The 23,242-nt window shown below is 32.0% G+C and overlaps 2 protein-coding genes and 2 long non-coding RNA genes across 5 annotated transcripts; 2 read left to right on the top strand and 2 right to left on the bottom strand.

Annotated features, from left to right (window-relative positions):
- Positions 1–1,543: 1,543 nt before the first annotated feature.
- LOC101205611 lies at positions 1,544–2,708 on the top strand. The gene has a single exon (XM_011652259.2). The coding sequence runs from the start codon at positions 1,891–1,893 to the stop codon at positions 2,095–2,097; it is 207 nt and encodes a 68-aa protein (XP_011650561.1). The 5' UTR covers positions 1,544–1,890; the 3' UTR covers positions 2,098–2,708.
- Positions 2,709–10,289: 7,581 nt separating this feature from the next.
- On the top strand, positions 10,290–11,789 carry LOC105434797 (phytohormone-binding protein). Its single transcript, XM_011652258.2, has 2 exons — positions 10,290–10,513; positions 11,300–11,789. Exons 1-2 carry the CDS (start codon positions 10,333–10,335, stop codon positions 11,590–11,592), a joined length of 474 nt encoding a protein of 157 aa, XP_011650560.1. The 5' UTR covers positions 10,290–10,332; the 3' UTR covers positions 11,593–11,789.
- A 751-nt stretch (positions 11,790–12,540) lies between these two features.
- Positions 12,541–20,275, bottom strand: LOC116402532. Its single transcript, XR_004214965.1, has 3 exons — positions 19,717–20,275; positions 19,159–19,621; positions 12,541–12,720 (listed from the first exon to the last, which is right to left on the bottom strand). It is a non-coding gene; the product is annotated as an uncharacterized LOC116402532 (long non-coding RNA).
- Positions 13,829–19,118, bottom strand: LOC105434795. Of its 2 annotated transcripts, none has more exons than XR_968864.2 (4): positions 15,334–19,118; positions 15,085–15,207; positions 14,579–14,989; positions 13,829–14,481 (listed from the first exon to the last, which is right to left on the bottom strand). It is a non-coding gene; the product is annotated as an uncharacterized LOC105434795 (long non-coding RNA). The 2 variants fall into 2 exon arrangements; XR_004214964.1 differs by having other exon boundaries at positions 15,393–19,118.
- Positions 20,276–23,242: the final 2,967 nt, after the last annotated feature.

Raw genomic sequence — 23,242 nt, 5'->3', positions numbered from 1 at the left:
GGGGATAGGACTCCCCCACAATTCTTAATTAGGTGGCCAACAATAAATGAAGGTAATTTATACAATAGTAGAAATTTCCTCTAAATAGATACATACAATAGTTTATATATTAGTGTGGTCCATAACATATAAAAATGTGATATATTTGCTATATTTTGTTATATTTAAATATAACCTTGATTTTCTTTTCTAATTATTTGCTAACAATTTTACTACAAAATTTCAAGCATATTCCACGTATATAACCAATTTTCTAAGGAGCCTATAACTTTTGGTTTTAAGTAATCTAAGTTAAAACTGTTTAAGCTTCATAAACTTTAGTTGTATGAGTGGTATAATAGTCCGAGAGATTTCAGAGTAATTTGTAACATTTTAGTTACGTAGTAGATTTTTTCTTTTCCACATATTATCCAAAGTCCCATACCAAAGATTCAAAATTTTAATCTGACATCTGATATATAGCTTCGATACTCTCCTACGTTCCTTGCGACCTAACAACACCATTCATTTGTCCTTGTTTGTTTTGAATGCTTCTAAGAGTAGATTTTGTTCCCACAAATTAAATCAACACAAATCTCCTTTCAGCATGTTTAATTCCACTCATATGTATCTTAAAAAAGTCACCCAATATAAGATTACTCAAAGTTAAGTACACTTAACGTTAGAGTTCATATATATATGATTGAGACACTAAACAAAGGTACATCTCGTTGGTATGAATATTAACTTCCTATTCTTTTATGCATCTTTTAATAAATTTGATTTGATTGTGTGTGTGAATGATGATGTGTTCCTAATTTGTGGGAGATTTTTGTAACACACATATATGTATAATTGAAAAAAGAATAGTATGAGTTGTCTATTTAAGAATTGAGATAAAGTATGATTTTAATGTCGTAGTTGTAAATGTGTGTGGGGCAGCACCCTATAATTGTTTAAATCAAAGTAGGATGTAAATTTGTTAGCTAACCCAAAATAACAAATTTAAATATCACTAATTCAATTAACTTCATTCAACTTATGACTCATACACTAATTTATTCCAAACATTTCCGTACCATATAACTCAAATTTTACTTATATATATCAACATTGCTACCTATTGCTATTCAAGTGATGATAATAAACATGTAAACTATTTTTTTGTATTTTTTTCTCTCTTTTTTAGGATCTAGTAATTTCGTTTTACCTTTTTTTATTTTCATTTCACATAATGAATAGAATTACTAATCAAACCCTAATGGATAACAATTGTAGCAGTTACTTTTTATTTATATTTAAAAAAATATTAGCAATGTTTTAAATTGAATGGTTATATTTATAACTGTTCTTAAATATTAATTTATGTGATAGATATTTAAACCGACTATTACACATTTCTCTCAATTATTAGGTTTTGTTAAGCCAGAAATGAAGGGCGTATTTAAATCCTCCCATGGTGTCTACAGCAGATTTGCCTTAACCACTTATCTCTCTTCTTTATTAAAATGAATGAGAAGTATAAATATAATTACAAACCACAGTCAGTTAACCATAACCCATAGTAAAAGTAACTACAATTAATTACCTAGTGTCTCTAATTTACACACATCTCTACTAAGCTCATCTCATCTCAATAGACACTATTTCAAGTTAAAACATTCAAATCCTCACATGGCTTTCCTTACTTGAATTAAGATGAAATTGGTAAATAAATGGAATACCAATTTTTTTATTAAAAAAAGAGAGAGAAGAAAATAGTAATGAGAAAAGGATGGGTAGAATGGGAAATTGCAATGAACAAATGATGGGTGTAGTGAATAGTTAGGATTGTTGTATATAAACAAAATTCAGAGACCGCCATAGACAAAGAGCCAACATACACATTTTCCATATCGATAATTAAGAGAAATGGTTTGCTTCTGTTTTCTGATCCATCAAAAGAGAAAGGTACGACAAACGAAGCCAGTGGCTGGAACCTGCTCCCGGTGCGGACGAGGAGCTCAGGTCGCGGAGATGAAAACCTCCACCACATTTTGCCGGATTCCCATCCACTCCACTTCATGGAAGGCCATCATTTGTTCAACTTGTGGTGCTCTTCTTAAATCCTATAGATAAATTTCCATTTTTCCCTTCTTTCTTATTTCAGCTTCTCTTTGTAACAAAATTGTATAACCCTTCACTGGTGTCAACAATTCCTTCTTTTTTGGCCTTTTTTTTTTTTTTTATCGCTCTCTTCCTATCTCTCTCTCTCTCTCGTTCTTGCTCAGCTTCTCGCTCACTCTGGAGAAGTGTGTTGCATGCCATGATTATACGTCTCGAAAATTATCGATCAGTACTACTGCTTAGCGACGACATATGGTCCATGGTTTGAGGGTTATTCTACGGCTTGAGAGAGATTACGATGCTTGTGACTACATCGCGGGCGGAAGTCATCGGTCCTCGCTAACAAAGTGAAAAGCTCCATTGAAGGAGGGGAAGAGAAAACGAGAGAAATAGAGACAGAGAGAAAACTAGCTAGGAAAACAAACTAAAAAAGTTCATTAAATTTCTTTTTTTTTTTCTAAAGTAGGTCAAATCTAGTGAAGTTTTTAGGTATTTATTCCACTTTTTCCTTTTTCTTTTTAATTAACTTTGATCATCATCTCATGACCTAGTTACGTGTAGATTGATGTATATATGTTTTATTTTTAACGAATGGTTCTTAAATTCTTTGTGAGGTTCTTGATGATCTTCTTCTTTTCTTTACTGTGTTTTTCTTTTGTGTGTGTGGGAATTAGGTTTCTTTGTTGCCAAAATTGGTTTGTACTTTCTTGAGTAGGTATGCATCACATCAATAAATTCAACCCAAGAATATGCTATCACATTAATTGAGAAGTTACAAGTTTAGAGAATATTAGTTAGAAATATTATTATTATAAATTAGATATTTAGAAAAGGAACAGTCACATATAATAAATATCAACAAAATAAATGCTTAGTTTACATTATATTGTATTTTCACTCTTTTGCCATTGAGTTTTCCCCCCCTTTATTCTTGGTTTTTTAATTATATAAAATAATTTTGAACTTTTGCCTTAGTTGTGCTCTCATACTTAAAAATTACTCCAATTTCTTTGGATGGAAAATAAATGATAAAAATTGACGAATTAGGTTGATGTGTAAAAATTAAAAGACATAATGATCATTTTTACAACTATATATAATAAAGAATTAAAATTGTTGTTGCCATTCTATTAGTGTCAAAAGATATCTTTAAAACAAATTTTACATAATCAATGTTTATTTGTATTAGTCATCTCAATTTAAGTATGTTTTCTATTTGATGTCACACGTGTGCTTTTTAACATTTTGTGCACATAAAAGAGTCGTAAATATAATCGTCACTTATTTTTATATTATATTGACAAGAAAAACTCTACTTCTGTTTTATTAAAACAAATTATTATAACGTTTATAGATTAAAATGAAATTTTAGCTAGAGGAGAATTCTTCGAAAAACAACTAAGGGATTGGCTAAAAGAAAACAAGCTCAAGCTCTCGTCCGTGCTGCAAGCCAATGACTCATTAACAAATCTGGAAGAAGATATTCTCAAATATGATCATATTGCTATCGGTTCTGACAAAGAAATTCAGGGCTCATCTGTTTTGAAATAAAAGTTTTAGCTTGGAATAAAACTAAACTACAAAATGCAGCTTTAAATTATTGATCCACACGTTGTCATTCTTACTAAAACTAAACTACAAAAAGTTAGCAATCATACTATCAATTCTCTTTGGGGGAAAAAAGAGCATCAAATGGCTTTCAAAAGCTTTAAATATAATGGAAGTTTCAACGTTATTCTGATTCTTTGGGACAATGTTCATCATTCTTGTATCAACCACTTTAAAGGTTCTTTTATGCTTTTGCTCAACTTCAAATCAATAAAAGATCATTATTGCTGGTTTAACAAAAATCTATGGTCCCCAAAAAGAAGTGATATAGCAAACTTATGGACTGATCTTTATCACCTTGCAACAATTTGTTCTAATGTCTGGCTCATAGATGGTGGCTTCAATGTTTTCAGACACAAAGATGAAACTACGGCCAATAACAACAATTTTATCTAGAATCACAGTTTGTTGGATCCTCCGCTCAGTAACAACAAGTACACCTAGTTGAACCTAAGAATAAATTCAACTTGCTCCCGTTCAGATCGTTTTCTCTACTCAAAGCAATGAGAGCAGTCTTTGAAGAAACATCATTCAAGAACGCTTGCTAGAACCATCACTAATCATTTTACGATCATTCTTGAATCAGAAGAATTAACTTGGAGTCCCACTCCTTTTAAGCTCAATGTAGACACTTTGAACAACAAAGATTTTAAGAAAAACATCAAAATGTGGTGGAAAAACACCATAATATTATGGAAAGATTGAAGAGTATTGCTAGACTCATGTGCAACTAGCAGCTAACCAACAACAAGCTTTCTATCTCAATAAGAAAGGATTTAATTCAAGAAATTGAAGCTTTAGACAAAAAAGAAGCTGACAACTTGCTATGTGAGGTTGACAGTGACAGAAGACTCGCTCTAAAATCAGAGCTTGATATTCTTGATTACAATGAAGCTCGATACTGGTCCCAAAGAGCGAAAAAGTTATGGATTAAGGATGGAGACGAAAGTACCCCTTTCTTCCACAAAGCTTGCACAGCGAGACAGGAAAAAGACCTAACCACAGAAATCATGGATGAAAAGGCGCTATACACAAGATAAATCACAAAATTGTGAAGTGTTTCTTAAACCATTTCAAGAGCATCTAATGTAAGAATAAAAAGCCTTTGTTGCTGATTGACAATCTGAATTGGAACCCCGTTGATTAACAATTTTCACTATTTGCTTTGTGCTCCCTTTGAAGAAGAGGAAATTAGAAAACCATCTTCACTTTCAACAACAACAAAGCTCCAAGGACCTGATGGCTTTCCTCTGGAACTCTATAAAAAGTCGTGGTTTCTCTTAAAGAAGGATATTATGGACTTTCTCAACGATTTTCACTCGAAAGGTGTGATAAACAAGAATGTAAAAAACACTTTCATTACACTTATTGCAAAGAAAAAAGATTGTTTCATGCTTGCGGATTTTAGACCCATTAGTTTAACTACATTTCTCTACAAAGTGGTTGCCAACACCTAAGCTAACATACTGAAGCAGACTTCGCCAAGTACTATCGTAGATAACCAATTTGCTTTTGTGAAAAATAGGCAAATTACAGGTGCAATCTTAACGGCTAATGAAGCAGTGAACTACTGGAGAACCAACAAAACAAAAGGCTACGTGGTTAAGATTGATATTGAGAAGGCCTTTGACACTATAAACTGAAAATTCTTTGATTTTATGTTGATAAAGAAAAATTTTCCTTGCGGGTGAAGAAAATGGATCAAAGCTTGCATAACCATTGTTCAATACTCAATTATTATAAATGGTCAACTGAAGGATCACATCTCCAAAAAGAGGTTTACGATAAGAAAACCCTCTATCTCCTTTTATTTTTGCTTTGGCTATGGAATACCTCCGTGTAATCCTCGATTATCTAAATTCCATCAAAACTCTTCAAGGAGTTGTTTTCAATGACACTTGCAGCCTTAACCACATCCTCTTTGCATATGACATTTTGATTTTTGTTGAAGACAATGATTCTGCCATTTCAAACTTAAGGTATGCCTTAAATTTATTTGAAGCAGCTTCTGGTCTCTCCATTAATCGAAACAAATCCACCTTAAGTCCTATCAATATTTCAAAAGTTCGTTTCTCCATAGTGGTGGCCCTTTTGAAGCTAAAAGCTCAAGCTCTGTCGATAATCTATCTTGGTGTTCCTTCTTGGAGGTAAGCCAAATTATATCAGCTTTTGGGATAATATCAAAGCCAAAATTCGAAAAAAGCTCAACATGTGGAAATATTCCCAATGTTCAAAAGGTAGCAAACTAACTCTCCTCAAAGCTAGTCTTTCCAGTCTTCCCACTTACTAGCTCTCTAATTTCAAAGCTCCCAAGGCCATCTACAAGCAAATTAAAAAATTTTGGAGGAATTTTGTTTGGGATTCAAATGTCAACAACCCAAATTCTCACACCACTCACCTTGTATTGCACGATGGGATATAGTCACAAGCCCAAAGGACAAAGGTGGATTGGGTTTATCAAAGCTGAAAAACACTAACTCCGCTCATTTATGTAAATGGCTATGGCGTTACCATACGAAATCAAATGCTTTGTGAAGGCAAATCAACCCTGCTAAATACAAAGGCTCACACATAGGAGATCTTCCTTCAAAAGGTATTCACGGTAGTCTGAGGGCCCTCTGAATGTTCACAATTAAAAACAAGCAATGGTTCGGGATCAACAATAACTTGGAAATTAACAATAGGAAATATATTTCCTTCAAGCATGGTATGTGGAATGAAAAAAGTCCCATTTCCGCTTCTTTTTCAAGACTTTTTGCTCTTTGCCAATCAAACAATGCTTCAATCAAAGAAGTTTGGGACTCAAACTCCAATGATTGGAACCTTTAGCTAAGAAGATCTTTGAATGATAGGGAGATAGCATTATAGAACAGTAATAAGTCCTTTCTTCCAACTCCTAATGCACTCAAAGAAAATAGCACACCAACATGGACGCTAAATGGAAATAAATGCTATACCACTGCTTTGGTAAAAAAAGGCTCTTCATGAAGTTCATCAAATCCAACTTATTAAGGCGAACTCTAAATCTTTGAAAAATTTTGGTCTTCTGTTGTGCCTAACAAGTGCAAAATTTTTTTATGGACTGTTCTTTACATAAAAATCAATACTTTGGCTGTCATCCAAAGGAAATTTCCATCCTTATATCTCAACCCAAACAGATGTGTGCTTTGTTACTCCAATAACCAACATTTCAACCACCTTCTCATGGAGTGTAAGGTTACAAAAACACTTTGGGACAAGCGCTTGAGATCAATTGGCGGAATTATCAACAAAGACAACCTAAACTCCCTAATCAAATCTTTAATCAGGTTGAAACAAACAAATAGAAGAAATGTCACCCGTTTCAATGCAGTTGCTATGCTCCTCTAGACAATGTGGATGGAGAGAAACAATAGAATCTTTAACGAAAAATCCAATATGTTGTAAACCTTTAGAAAGACGTGTGTAATCTGATAGGAGTTTGGTCTAATCACCACACTACATATAACCAGTACGACTCTAGTGTTATTTCTCTTAACTATAGAGCTTTGTTAGATTGAGTTGTTCTAGGCTTCTCTCTAGCCTTCCAATTTGTAACTTTTCTCCATATTAATAGAACTATGGCCAATTCTTGTAGGAAGCTTCTTAGATTGATTGCTTCAATTTCCTTCTAAAAACGCAGGAAACAAATACCAAGAAAAAAAAAAGTTTACTTAAATTCCTTCCATAGAAGCTCCAAGCTACTTTGAACACCATACTAAACAACCAAACAAACCACTTCAATGGTACCCAAGTGGCTAGCATCATAAACTTGAAAGTTATCTCTCTCCAAATCTAATAAACACGTTGGCACCTTGTTAATCTTTAGACTCTTCGTCACATCATCCAATTGCATTGTTATTTTAGTGTATGCAATTTGATTCCAGTAAACTTTTTTTGTAATTAATTATTACAAATTCACACTTTTAATACAAGGGGACAGTAACAGTAAAAAGAAGTAAATGATTACGAGATTTAAGCTCACACTTTTAACAAAGGAAAATTTTCAAAAATAACAATAGAAATTGAAGAATATATCGATATAAAAATCAGTCTGATTAATACGACGATTAGGCATTTGTATGTCTACATTAAATGAAACAATCGATATATTAGTTTTGAATGGAAGGAGACTAGACTAAAGTTAAGACACTGTGGTATATATTATGAATAACACCAAAGATATTTTTTAATTATACAAATTTGAAGAATGAATTTAAATTATGTTCTCAACAATTCAAAGTATAATAGCTTTGAACATTCTTGGCTTGAAAGGCACACCCCTTTTACACCTTTTTTATTTTGCCAATGAAAGTACATGTGGATCAATTAACTATTCCCACAAATAGCCATGAACCTTTCGAAGTTAGATGTCTAATAATTAATTTTATGGTTGTTGGGTAAAGGCCTACCACTTAATTGTATGCATAACATCCCATTTAATGCACACATTTTTTTCTCTAAAGTAGTTCATTTTCATTTTGGTTTCTTTTTGTTTTGTTTCCTTCTGGATGGGTATTAAAGTCAGCATTGGTGAAGAGAATTAAATAGTTGTTTAGTTAATTTGTTTTTGTTTCAGTTATTAGGAAGGTGTGGAGACTTTCCTTAATTCTTAAGGAATGACAAAGAAGAATGAATAGGAAGGTCAAGTGAGCATTTCCCATTCCTTGTTAAGGTAGACGTATAGATGATTTGCAAATTGTTGTTCTATACAGAAACTATATGCAATTATAGTTAAACATTAATTGCATAACAAAAAGTAAAATAAAGATATATACTACTTTAAAACAAAATATGTGGACACAATTTCTCTCTTATACCTCCATTAACTTTAATTCCTATTCAATTTGTCCCCATTCATTTTAGGGATTCTCTCAATTTTCAATTTTGAAAATCCTAGTCAATATTAAACTCTTATCAATAATAAATCTAAAATTTGATTATATTTTTAGACGTTTTTGTTGATTTTGCTATATCTAATTCCATGATGAATGATTTATATACATTTTCAATTTTGTTTTATTTTTGATAAATTATTATCAATTTTCTTATTTAAAACAATTAAATTGTCAAATTTTCATTGTTTATCAAATAAATATTTAAATATTAGAAGATACATTTAGAAATTCATTTATAAAATTAAAAAATTCATACAAAAAAAAATAAAGATCAATCCATAAGTATTTTAACAAAGCTTTCATTTACATCATATTTTTTAAGACACAACAATGTATTTTTTAAAGAAAAATTTACAAATCACAAGTCAGGACACAACATATACATATACTTTTTAAGAAAAGTTCACGACATAGAAATGAAATTAGGGGAAAAAAAATAAAGAAATGGAATAGAGAAAAGAATGAGAGGAATAATATCAAAATATGTTTTTTAGGTACATTTTCAAAAATAACAAAATAAATTAAATATTTACAATTTATAGCAAAATTTTGGATTTTATCAATGATAGAAATTGATAGACTTCTATCACTATCTATCGATATCACTCATAGAAGTATATTAGTGTCTATCAATGTCTATGTAGAATCCGAAAATTTTGCTATATGTTGTAATATTTGGTCAAATTTGTTATTTTGGGGTCGGGATCGGGATTGGGATTGGAGAATGTATTGATCCCCATGTTGCCAATGAAAAAAAATTTCCCACTCCGTCCCCCATTCTCCATATATTGGGAGATTCCCCACATATTAAATAGACATCCTTGGAATCAAGGCATGAAAAGAAGTTCAAGGGAGTTTTGGCCAAATTGAAGCAAATTAGAAGTTCATCAAATTTTTCATTAAAATAAGAACTCAATATTTCATCAATGTTTTAAACATGGAGTATAACTCCCAATTATCTGGTTAAATTCATCTACCTTAGTTTCACTTGGGGAAAAGTAAATTGTTTTTAACGACCATGACAACTTACCTCTTTATACCCTAATACATGTTCTAATAAAGAGTATATATGCTTCAACCATGTTGAATCTTTTGTAATTAACTCCATACAGTATGCATCCATTTACTTACTAAACTTATCGTAGACCCTGCATAAATTTTTAAATGTAAAGAGTGAAACTTAAAATAAGATTTAAAAAGAATGGAATAAGCTAATTGCTAATATTGATATTATTTCAATTACATGTGTTTTATTTAAGTTGAGGAATCACAACGCTTATACTTCATGGGCCTCTCATTCTTTATTAAAAGAAAACAGATTGCCCAAAATCAACATAATAATAATAAATAACTTTATAAACCTCAATTTTCAAGTGTCAATCAAAGACAATATTATCTTAAAACAACGGATAAGAGCGAACTAAACACACTTCCCATTCATTTCTTTTTATAATATGTAATGCATTCTATGGATGCATGCATAATAATGCTCAAATACTCACAAGATTCCCCAGCTCTAAAATCCTCGAACACTGTGATTAAAGCAACAGAAAAGAACAAAGAACATGTGTGTGAATAAAATTAAATGGTGTGTTGAGTTGTCATCTAACACGTTCTCATCTCTTGTCCCAAAAATGTAACAATATCTCTTCTTTATAAAAAAAGAAGAAAAAAACTTGATGTTTTTGTGATTTAAAGTGAAAGCAACAAAAAAGAGGAGAGCATGGTTAAGGAGGCTAAAGCTCAAGCAAAAGTTAGGGTTGGAATTGAAACCCTATGGAAAGCTTTGGTAAAAGACTTGAGATTTATCATTCCAAAGCTCATGCCTAACACTGTTGAAAAAATTGAGCTCATTCATGGAAACGGTGGCCTTGGCTCAGTCTTCCTCTTCCATCTTGGCCGTGGTCAGTTCTTTTGTTTTCTTCCATGTTGTTACCATTATGTTTTAGCTTTCTTTATTTTCATTGGCAATCATTTGACCCTACCATAATTTGATGGGTTAAACCCATATGGTGAATGGAATCCTTGTGTCAAACTAATATGGTGAATTCATATATATGTATAGACATATATATTTAGCTAGATAGTTAAAACTGAATACACAAAATATATAAAAATTGAAGCCCTTATTTATTTTGATATATAACTATGTGATTTCCTGCTTTTGACCATTATGTTTGTTTCCCCACTAAATTTTATGCATGATTATAAACATCTAAGTTATTAGCCAAGTTCAAAAAACAAAAAAAAATATAAGTTTTAAAAACTTATTAATTTTACTCTTTTTTTTCTTTTCTTTGTTTAGTTTTATAAACTTAGCTTTGGAAAACTATCCTAGAATATAGATACATAAACCAATATGTTGAAGTAGTTATTATAGGCTTTTTAAGTTTGTTTCAATACCAAAAAATCAAAACTAAATTTTTTCAATTCAGCCCCTCAATCATTCTAAAATGTTAAATCACTAATTGGTCCAAAACTAACTTAAGTTGATGAGTATTAAGTATTAGAATGGATATAATATTTTTGCAATATATTATAAACACACATAGAGCTCAAATATTAGTTCATGACTGTCGACCAATACAATGAATATAAAATAAGGTCCTCTCCTACCTATTTAGGTAAATCATTAAAATATATTCTCAAATAAATCATTAAAATCTCCCCCAAAAAAAATTGATTTGCAGGTGTGAAGATTGTGAAAATCCAGAAGGAAAGGATTGTAGAACTTGATGAGACAAAACATGAATTTGGGCTAGAAGTAATGGAGGGAATTCTCTTAAAAAGAGGGTTTTCTTCTTTCAAGACAACATTTAAGCTTTTTTCCATGAAAGAGAAAGAAACCCTAGTGGAAGTCAAGGTTGTTTATGGGACTGAAAGAGATGATGAAGATGAAGTTCACATGGAAGAAGTGGCAACCAAGCCAGCTCTTTCTTTTCTCCAACTCTTGGAAAAGTTTCTTATTGATTCATCTTCTTAAAAGAAAATCTCTTGTTTAGTCTCTTCTTTCATGTATGTTCTCATTTTAGTTGATATTCTAATCTCTGACATCACCAATTGTACTACTACAAAATATTTTATATATTAATTTCTAAATGTTCCAATAGTTGCAAGGGGAATCACTGTACTGTACTATTATGTGTAAGTACCAAATATTGATTCTTTTGTGTCTTAAAAGATCCACTTATCTTTTCTTAATTAAGGTAATTTGATGGGATCTGGATGCTAAATTTTTATTACGATAGTTTACACACGTCCAAACTAAGGCATACACTTGTTAGAGAAATTAATAGAATTGACGGATATATAGGACAAAAGAAAGTTGAAATTAACATGTATCAATCTGAAAAAATCTGTTTGTATAACTATTAAGAAGGAAAATGGAAAGACTTTCACCAGAAACTGGCTAGGTTAAAATTTAATTAGATCAAAAAAATTTAGATTTAATTTTTCTTAAAAAAATGGTATAACAAAAATCGTAAAATATTAAATGAAAAGATGGTAAAAAAAATCATAAGTTATGCTTTAAAGTTCTATAACATGTGTTTGAACAAGTATATATATATATATACTCTTTATTTTGTATCCAGTCAATTAGTATACTAAATAAAAACTACTATACCATCACTTAAATTATATTGGTGGTTTATGTTAGTTCGATTATATTTTGATATGAATTTGTTTTCATTCAATTAGTTTGGTTTTGATGATCTAATTTATTTATATTTTAGTGGTAGTTGTACTATGTTTTTATTCTTTTTGTTTGTTTCTTATGGTACATCTTAATTGCATTAATGGTATATATTATCAGATTTACCATGTATAAAATATATTAGTTATTTTGTTCCATTTCCAATTTTGACATGATTTTGATGGTATATAAGTAACATTTAATATATGTATGTTGTACTTCAAATTCGGACTGATATACCAATCAATGGGATGAGAAATGATTTATATAATATAATCGGCTAACAACATATATATTTTCAGGCACACAACTTTGTAAAACACGTCGACAATAGAACTCGACCAATGCATATTTTTTGTTCCAATACAGTTCCTTTTATCCCCTTGTACTTGTTTAAAGTCATTTCCCCTAATTTACCTGTAAAATAGTAAGATAGCAATGGAGTTTTCAGCAATCAAACCTCCACCATAAAATTACTGACTAATAGAATTTAAAATACATAAAAAGAAACAAGAAGCTAGCTATATCCAAGCATATGAGATGAAACATGAATAGTCTACGTCTCTGAGCTAAACATCATAACCAACTTTGTTGCTCTACAGACACAAAGGAAGAGAATTCTCAAGCATATTCTCCCTCTTGCCCCTCTAAAAACTAGAGAATAAATGTTACAATCCTAACAGTAATGAACATCGACGGAAACATATATTCTCTTTTGAGCAGGAATGAGAGAATACATGTTCTCGTTTTCACAAAGGACAAAGTAAAAGATTTCTAAATTTCCAATTCAATAGAAAAAGAAAGAGAATGGCCAACCCAAAAATATTGTCTAAAATAATTTCCTTCCCAAAAAGAATTCCTATTTGCAGCTTCAAGGACAACAAAACCAAAAGAATCAAAGAAAACACAGAATCACAACATCGATATATCCCAAAGATCGCAAAAGATAAATCAAACTCATTACTGATGCAGCCACTCCAAAGAACCTCCACATTATTCCATGGAAGAAAAATCAAAGAACCCATTAAGCAAATGAAGGAAAGAAGACACTGGGAGGAAGAAAGAAGACAAAAGGCAAGCATGAGAAACTTTTCAGTGCGGGACAAGGCGTGACACATCCAGATGCACCTACTAACCCTACTGTATGTTTTAAAAAATAATTAATTTTTCTTAGAGAGATTTTATCTTAATTTTTCTGTGATTCGACCCAATCTTGCTACTAAAATTACTAGTTAGTTGAACTTTTTTTATAAGAGAGATTATAAATTATATAATATAAAACCTTAAAACTTTTTTTCCATCTAATATATAATACAAAGAATAGAACATACATTCTAAAATTTAGTCTTTGATAGCCTCTTAAATTCGTTATCTATTTTCGCTTAATTCAAGCTCGTTCATGATTGTATTATTAGTTTTGAGAAATTGGTAGGTGAAAATTGGTGCTAATTAAAGCCATTTTAGAGCTAATTTTAACAAATATGAAATAGAATAGCATCAACCAAAGTAAACCAAAGAAAATTAGTGACTGAAAAAAGCTAATAGGCTTTTGCCTTGCAGTGCCCCAACACCAACAACGCAATTAGGAAAAATAGGGTGTTGTTAGGGAGAAACCCCAACATCGCAACCCTAAACAGTGTAACGAGTATGCTTGTTCAGGGAATTGTTTGCCTATGGTCGCATGCTCAAATAGAAGAACGTGGATCGATATAGTGGTCTATAGCTCCAAAATAGAAGAATACAAGGACCACCTACAATGGGTTTTTTATAAACTAAAGGAAAACTAGTTATATGTCAAGAGAGAAAAAAGCTCATTTGCGCAACAACGGATGAACTTTTTGAGTCATGTAGTAGAATGTCGTTGAATTGGTATCGTAGAAGGGAAAGATTGTTGCAATACGTGATTGGGGAATACCAAAGTCAATCACAGACTTGCGCTCATTTCTTGGATTAGCTAATTATTACAGGCAATTCATATAAGGATTCTCCAAAAGAGAAAGTCCACTGACTGAGTTGTTGAAAAAGAACAGTCCACGGGGTTGGACTTCCAAATGCCAAGTCGTCTTCCATGGTTTGAAGCAAACCATGATTGAGGAGCCAGTTCTTGGAATCACTAATGTGACCCAACCTTTTGAAGTTGAGACTGATGTGTGTGATTATGCTCTAGGTTGTGTTCTCCTGCAGAATGGACACCCCATCTCATACAATAGTTGGAAACTGAATGCCGCAAAAAAGAAATATATAGTGTCTGAAAAAGAAATGCTTGCCATGGTACATTGTTTGAGGGCTTGGAGATAGTATTTACTGGGATCTACTTTTGTTGTGAAGACTGACAACAGTGCTACCTGCCATTTCTTTACTCAACTGAAATTGACTTCGAAACAAGCAATGTTAAAATAAATGAATTCCAACACATATATTTTACATATTTTCTCTAACAACTTTGTCCTTGTAAAACACCTATAAATATAAAGGTGTATTACTAACAAATTAGTTTTCTTTACACATACACTTTCATCTACAAGAAAAGAAGAGAGAAAAATAGAGAGATCTTTTGTATACTCATCTTGAATAATAAAAGAAAGGATCCTTCCCCGTGGACGTAGGCTTCAATTGGCCGAACCACGTAAAAACAGTGCATCATCTCTTCCTTTCTCCCTCATCTTGATACTGTTTTGTGCATTTTCTACTCAAAATGGTCATAAAGAAAATCTAGGGTTTGTGAGACAAATACAGAGAGAAGAGAAGAAGAATATAAAACAAAAGGAGAAAGGTAATTACTCATTCTCTTCTTTTCCTGTATTTTTCAATTATCTCTTTCCCATCATGGAGGGACAAATTCCAACCTCCATATAAGTGTAAGGTTCTACATCTCTCAATGTATCTCCTTCTCCTCCAAGCTTTCTTTTATTTTGTATTCAAATAGAGGTCCAAAACAAAATATATTAGACAGGCCCAACAAATTGGTATCAGAGCAAGGTTCTTGATTTCAACAAACTGATTCTTGGAGAAACTAAAAGAAAGACTGACCTAAAAATGGCCATAGCAAGAGTAGAAATCGAGAAGTTCGATGAAAAGGGAGACTTTACATTATGGAAAGCAAAGATCAAAGCCTTGCTTGGACAGCAAAAGTCTCATAAAGCCCTTTTAGATCCTCCAGAACTTCCAACAACCCTCACAACAGTACAAAAAGAAGAAATGGAATTAAATGTCTATGGACACTAATACTAAACCTTGGCGACAATATTATCAGGCAAGTACTAGAAGAATAAACAGCAAACAAAGTTTGGAAGAAGCTAGAAAGTCTCTATGCCACCAAAGACCTTCCAAACAAGATGTATCTAAGAGAAAAATTCTTTACATATAAAATAGGTTCTTCCAAAAACCTAATAGAAAACTTAGATGAGTTCAAGAAAGTAGTTTATGACTTTAAAAGCCTTAAAGTCAAGCTCAGTGATGAAAATGAGGCATTTGTACTCCTAAATTCTTTACCCGAGGCTTACAAAGAAGTGAAAAATGCCTTAAAATATGGAAGAAAATCAATCAAAACAGATGTCATACTATCGGCCCTCAAAACCAGAGAATTGGAAATACAATCATCACACAAGGAAAAACAAAGTGGTGGTTTGTTTATTAAAGGTAAACCCCAAAATAGTTAAGGTAAAAACAGTAACAAATCTTTTTCTAATGAAGATAAGAAAGCTAAATAGAAAAAGAAATTCAAATACTGTAAGAAGAAGAGTCACACGAGTCAAGAGTGTTTTTTTTCTTAAAAGAAAGAATCAAGAAAAAGAAAAAGATTCAAAAGGAAACAACCGGAAGCCTCCATAGTAGATAGTTCTTTTACCTACACTGATGCCTTGACATCAACCTTAGATCAAGCCAACCATGTAAACTCCTTAGGAAAACATGATTGGGTTCTAGACTCTGGATGCACCTACCATATGACACCTTTTAGAACATGGTTTAATACCTATAGGGAAATCAATGGAGAATATGTGTTCATGGGAAATAATAATGTATGTAACATTGCTGGAATTGGATTAGTTACCATGAAATTAAAAGATGAGACTGTAAAACTCCTTAGAAATGTAAGACATGTTCCTCACCTCAAAAGAAATTTAATCTCCCTAGGAATGCTAGACTCTCTAGGGTGTGAATACAAAGGGAAAGGTGGAGTTTTTCGAGTCTTTATGGGATCTAAGTTAGCCTTGGTTGGGGAAAAGGTAAATGATTTGTTCATAATAAAAGGAGTAGAAATGATAGAGGAGGCAAATACAGTTCTATCTCTAAACCCAACAGAAGCTAATCTTTGGCATAAAAGATTGTCCCATATTAGTCAGAAGGGATGTGAGGCTCTAACTAAACAAGGCATTTTGCCTCAATACATGTGCAACAAACTATCTTTATGTGAACATTGTGTTCTAGGCAAAGCAAGAAAGCAAAGTTTTACTAAAGCTCAACACAAAACTAAAAGAATTCTAGATTACGTACACTCGGAGCTATGGGCCGGGGTCCAACATCCACTCCAAGCCTAAGTGGCTCAAGGTACTTTCTATCCTTTATTGATGATATTTCAAAAAAAAAAAGTTGGATTTATTTTTAAAAACTAAAGATCAAACTTTTGAAAAATTTAAAGAATGGAAATTAATGATAGAAAAATAAACCAATAAAGAAATTAAATATCTTAGAACTGATAATGATTTGGAGTTTTGTGGAGAGGTGTTTAATGGTTTTTGCAGAAAAAGTGGAATTACAAGACACAAGGCTCTAACCTACACATCTCAACAAAATGGAGTTGCAGAAAGACTAAACAGAACAATAATGGAAACGGTAAGGTGCCTATTATCAGATGCCATTCTAGAAGAAAAGTTCTGGGTTGAAGCTGCTGCCTATGATGTATAGACACTGAACAGAAGCCCTCATACCTCCTTAGGACTACTAACTCCTGAGGAGAAATGGTCCAAACATCCACCAAGTCTAAATGCTAAAAGCTAGAGCTGCTAAGTGTATGTTTGTTGGTTTCACATAAGGGGTAAAGGGTTTCAAGCTATGGCATCCTACTAACAAGAGGTTTATAATCAGTAAGGATCTTTTAAGAGAATAAGAGATGTTTATGCTAGGGAAAAGCAGCACTGAAGGGAAATCAGATGACACAGAATCCTATACTACTCAAATTGAGGTGGAGAATACAAGGAACAATGTCCAACTTACTGAGGAACCTACAGTGACTGAACAAGAACAAGTGCAGAACCTAAGTGAAGAACATGCTAAAATAATTGAACAACAACCTGACTTGAGCCAATATTCCCTAGCAAGAGATAAACAAAGAAGGGTAATTGTTCCTCCAGCTAGGTATGCTGAAACTAACTACATAAGTTTTGTTCTAAATGCTACTGTAATTCCTAATGATTCATAACCAAGTTCCTTTGAGGAAGCTGCGAATGGTAGTAATGCTAGACAATGGATTGAAGCTATGACTGAAGAAATAAATTCACTAAATGTGAATGATATTTGGGCACTAGTCTCTCTACCTAAAGGATGCAAACCAATAGCATCTAAGTGGATCTACAAACTCAAAGAAGGATTTACAAAAAAACTCTAGATACAAGGCAAGACTGGTAGCAAATAGTTTCACTCAAAGAGAGGGTATTGACTATTCTGGAAATTTTTCCCCTGTTGTTAAACAAACTTCCATTAGACTTCTCCTATCCCTAGTTGCTCAAAACAATCTAGAATTAGATCAACTTGATGTAAAAACTGCTTTTCTCCATGGCTATCTAGAAGAAACAATTTATATGGTTCAACCTAAGGGTTTTGAGGTTCAAGGAAAGGAAGACCTCTACCGTTTACTAAAAAAGTCAATATGGGTTGAAACAATCTCCTAGATATTGGTATAAAAGATTTGATGACTTTATTGCTAGTTTAGGTTTTCAAAGAAGTTCTTATGACATGTGTGTTCATATAAACACAACAACCTACAAGGGCAAGGTCTACTTGCTACTCTATGTGGATGATATGCTCCTTGCTGGAAGCTCTAAAAAAAACTTAGCCCATGTCAAAATTCTTTTGAGTAAAGAATTTGACATGAAAGACTTAGGGAAATAAAAAAAGATCTTAGGTATAGAAATCACTAGAGATAGAGACCGATCTATACTAATCATAAACCAAACATCCTACTGTGAAAAGGTGATAAGAAGATTCAACCTCACTAATGCTAGACATCTTACTCTCCCTATTGCACATCATTTTAAGCTATTAGCTGTGAATTTTCCTAGTGAAACTGATACAGAACATAAGCTACAAATGGAAAATATTCCTTATAGTCAAGCAGTGGGAAGTTGATGTACCTAATGATCTCAACCAGACCTGATTTATCCTATTCAGCTAGCCTAGTCAACAGGTATATGGCTAATTCTGGAAGAAGACACTGGAAAGCTACTAAGTGGATAATCAGATACCTAAATTGGTTAAAGAATGCTAAATTGAACTACCAAAGGGCCACCGAGACAGAGCTAGAACTAATAGGTTATGTGGATTCAGATATGTATTTCTCTATGGTCCTAACCTAATTAGTTGGAAAGCAACCCTATAATCTATTGTTGCTCTCTCAACTACAGAAGCATAATACATAGCATTATCAAAAGCTGTAAAATAGGGACTATGGCTCAAAGGACTGATGAAGGACTTTGGAATCAAACAGTTGATTTTACAAATCTTCTGTGACAACCAAAGTGTCATTCACCTATCCAAGAACCCACAATACCATAACAGAACAAAGTATATCGATATTAAATATCATTTCATACGTGAAAAAATAGAAGTTGACAAACTACAAGTACTAAAAGTACATACCTCTAAGAACGCCTCTGATATGCTCATCAAGCCGGTTTCAACATTGAAGCTCTAGAGGTGCTTCGAACTGATAGGTTTCGACCTACCTGAAAAAGGATAGATCAGAAGAAGAAAGGCTAAGTGGAAAGGATCTAAAAGTTTTTCAAGTTGGATTCAAAATGGAGATTGTTAAAATAAATGAATTCCAACACATATATTTTACATATTTTCTCTAACAACTTTGTTCTTGTAAAACACCTATAAATATAAAGGTGTATTGCTAACAAATTAGTTTTCTTTACACAAACACTTTCATCTACAAGAAAAGAAGAGAGAAAAATAGAGAGATCTTTTGTATACTCATCTTGAATAAGAAAAGAAATTATCCTTCCCCATGGACGTAGGCTTCAATTGGCCGAACCACGTAAAAATAGTGCATCATCTCTTCCCTTCTCCCTCATCTTCATACTGTTTTGTGCATTTTCTACTCAAAACGGTCATAAAAAAAATCTATGGTCTGTGAGACAAATATAGAGAGAAGAGAAGAAGAATAGAAAACAAAAGGAGAAAGGTAATTACTCATTCTCTTCTTTTCCTGTATTTTTCTATTATCTTTTTCCCATCATGCAGGGACAAATTCTTACCTCCATACAAGTGTAAGGTTCTCCATCCCTCAACGTGTCTCCTTCTCCTCCAAGCTTTCTTTTATTTTGTATTCAAATAGAGGTCCAAAACAAAATATATTAGACAGGCCCAATAAGCAAGGTGACAGGAATTTCTGGTCGAGTTTGATTTTGAGTTCGAACATAATAAAAGAGCGAGCAACCGAGCAGCTGATGTCTTGTGGCTTCTGGAAAATGTCAAATGGGGACAAAGGGAGGGGGAGAGGGGGAGGTGAGTGGCAAAGGGAAGAGGGAAATGAGTGTTTGTTTGTTTATGCTATGAGAGAGAGAGAGAGCAAAGAGAGCGTTAAAAACTTAATACTTTTTTACTCTTAAGAACGGATTCCCAATTCTCTTTGTTTTCATTGGTCCCGTAGATTTATAGGGATTACTCATCAAAATAACCCTTTCCTTTCCATTCCTTTCCTTTTCTCTTCTCCACCCGTTCTCTGTTCTCGTGACCTTCACTTTTCCCCCACATCTGTCCCCTTTTCTATTGTATGTTTGCCAAATCATTTCTTCTTTTTCCCACGCGCTTCCCCTCCCCCTTCCCCCAACTCATCTCTCACCCACCCAACTCTCTTCCCTTCCTTTTCACCATTTTTTTACAAATTTAGTCTCTAAACTTTCAAAAAGTACTTCCTCGATTGTTTTGTCTCTGATATCTTCCAAGAAGAAACATTAAGGTTAGAATTTGATTTCTTTTTATACTTTCGAGTTTTGGGGTGTCCCAACAAGCATTGTGAGTGACGGAAATGGTATATTCATTGACACCTTCTGGATAGAACTATTTACCTTCTTGGTGACAAGTCTGAATATATCTGTAGATACCGTATTTTGTCCTATATTTATTTATTATAAAAGAAAAAAGAAAAAGAAAAAGAAATTAAATTTGAATTTGAATTTGAATTTGAATTTGAATTTGAATTTGAATTTGAATCTTAAATTTATATTTAAAAAAACAATAATAATAATAATAAATACATTTAAAAATAAATAATAAAAATAAAACTAAAAGGTTTGATTTCCTTCCTATTTTTTCTCAACCATCCCTTTTTCTTCGTCATCACTCTCCCACTTTCTCCCACTCTATCACTTTCTCCCACTCTCCACTTTCTTCCTATTTCTCTGTAATCTGCACTCCATCTCGTGATCTAAAAAAAAGCAATGGAGCTTGCCCTATAAAAAGGAAAGAGGAAAAAGAAAGCGGGGGGATCTTTTTTTTTTTGATTATTGGAGGATTTAGAAAGAGGGGAAGAGTGAAAGAAGATCAAAAAGGAATAACCTTTGGCATTGAAGGGAAGAGTGAAAGAAGATCAAAAAGGAATAACCTTTGGCATTGAAGGGCAGACCTGCTGGTAAGTTTTTTTTTCTTTTTCCTCTTTTTATTCTTATTCTTGTTTAATGATTTTTTTTTTTTTTTTTTTTCTTCTTCTTGTTTGATATACTGCTTTTAATTATGAACTATCGTGTTCATCATTTTACCATCATTTAACATGTTAATTTTATTATTTGTATCTTTCTTAATACTGAGCATTCTACCTTCCATATTAAATTTTTTATTTTTTATTTTTAAATACCATTATGTATATCCATTCTGTGTTAATTTTTAAATATTGAACATTCTGTTCTGTGTTAATTTCTTTTTAATTGTTGTGTATCCATTCTGTGTATCCATTATGTGTATCTATTATGTATACCCATTCTGTGTTAATTTTTATATATTGAGCATTCTGTTATGTGTTAATTTTCTTTACTACTGGGCATCTGTGTTAATTTCTTTTTAATTAATTAGCATCATATATTTGTATTTGGATACTCATTCTTCATTGACACCCATTTTACCGTTAATTACTTATTACTTATATCCATATGGCATCCTTAATAATTATGCATAATTAATCAATTAGCCTTTTGTATTTGGTAATACTCATTCTTCATTGGCATCCATTTTACAGTTTTTGTTAATTACTTTATCCATGTATCCATATGGCATACTCTGTTAATAATTACTGTTATCCATATATTATCCATGTTAATAATTATGCGTGATATAATTAATATTTGGCAACAACCATTTTTCATTTGGCCTATTAATTAATTAGCAACTTGTATGTGACATTTTCACTCCCTCATTCTAATTATTTGCATGATGTATTAATTAATCAGTATGCATATGTGGCTATAATTATTTGATATTTATTTTGGTGTGATTATTTATTCGCAATATTATTTATTTGCATATTGGGCCAAACCTACTTTAGCATTCAACTGTTAATTATTATTTGATATCCATTTGGCCTCGTTTAATTATGCATTAATCAATTATTTTGCATCCTGCATTAATCAATTATTTTGCATCATTTTGAATTAATTAATTATGTTGCATATGTTGTATTAATTAATTATCTTGCATCCTACATTAATATCTTTTACATTTTGCATATATTATCAATGTATTTATTTTATCTCAGCATATTACACCTAAGTATTTTTCAAATTTCATAATGTTTTGTCATTGTTATTATTTTTTTTTATAATAATGTAAATTGGAGAAAAAGTATTGTTTTTTATGGATTTTATAATTTAAAATCCATAAATACATGAAATTTTTCCGTTTGAAATTTAATTAATAGATTTTTTTTTTTTAAATTAACACATTTCATATTTTAAATGAGACTGAGTAGTATTTTCTATGAATTTATTAATTCTAGATATATGAAATTTTTCATTAAACACCTATGATAGAGATTAAAATATCGAGTGTTGGTATCTTAATATTCTTAAGGTGAATAAAAATATTTTAAAACAAAAATAAACTTAATTTTTCTAATGGCTCCTATGCCACTCATAATCATCAATTCATGCTTAGTTTTTACTTTCTTCGATATGAATTGATAAACATGGGACATTTAAACAAAACCTAAATAAAATTTTATTTTGTGAACCTTTATAATTTAATTTAAAAGATAAAATTGGGTAACCATTTTTTTGGGTGTTGTAGGGTGCTAACACCTTCCCTACACATAACTGACTCCCGAACTTAAATCACCATTTTTTTTTTTCTTTCTTTTTTTTGGGTGACCAATCACACCTTAATATGATTGGTGGCGACTCCAAAATTTTTTATTAAAATAAAATAAACGGGGAGGTCGGCCGCTCCGCGTAGCGATCACGTCGCGACAGCTTGGCGACTCCACTGGGGATTTTGGAGAGTCGAGCCATATATTTTATCTTTTATTATTATTATATTATAATATGTTGGTTCACTTAATTATTTGTTTTTATTTGATTTAGATGTAATATTTTGTACTATGTTATTGGTATTATTGTTTTTTTTTATTATTATTTTTTTTTATTACTTATTTTTATGTCATCATGCATTTACACACACTCACAAGCCCTCTACCCGGGCTACAACCTTATAGGACTAGAATTGAGGA

The sequence above is a fragment of the Cucumis sativus genome, chromosome 3, assembly GCF_000004075.3.
Source record: "Cucumis sativus cultivar 9930 chromosome 3, Cucumber_9930_V3, whole genome shotgun sequence".
Taxonomy (NCBI): Eukaryota; Viridiplantae; Streptophyta; class Magnoliopsida; order Cucurbitales; family Cucurbitaceae; genus Cucumis; species Cucumis sativus.
Note: the sequence above shows the minus strand (reverse complement) of the source record. Positions and strands in the feature narration are given on the sequence as shown.

Bases quoted from the DNA above. Each gene is read 5' to 3' on its own strand.
- LOC101205611 (XM_011652259.2), top strand. From the start codon at position 1,891: ATGGTTTGCTTCTGTTTTCTGATCCATCAAAAGAGAAAGGTACGACAA.
- LOC105434797 (XM_011652258.2), top strand. From the start codon at position 10,333: ATGGTTAAGGAGGCTAAAGCTCAAGCAAAAGTTAGGGTTGGAATTGAA. The intron at 10,514-11,299 runs GTCAGTTCTTTT...ATTGATTTGCAG, and splicing joins CCTCTTCCATCTTGGCCGTG to GTGTGAAGATTGTGAAAATC.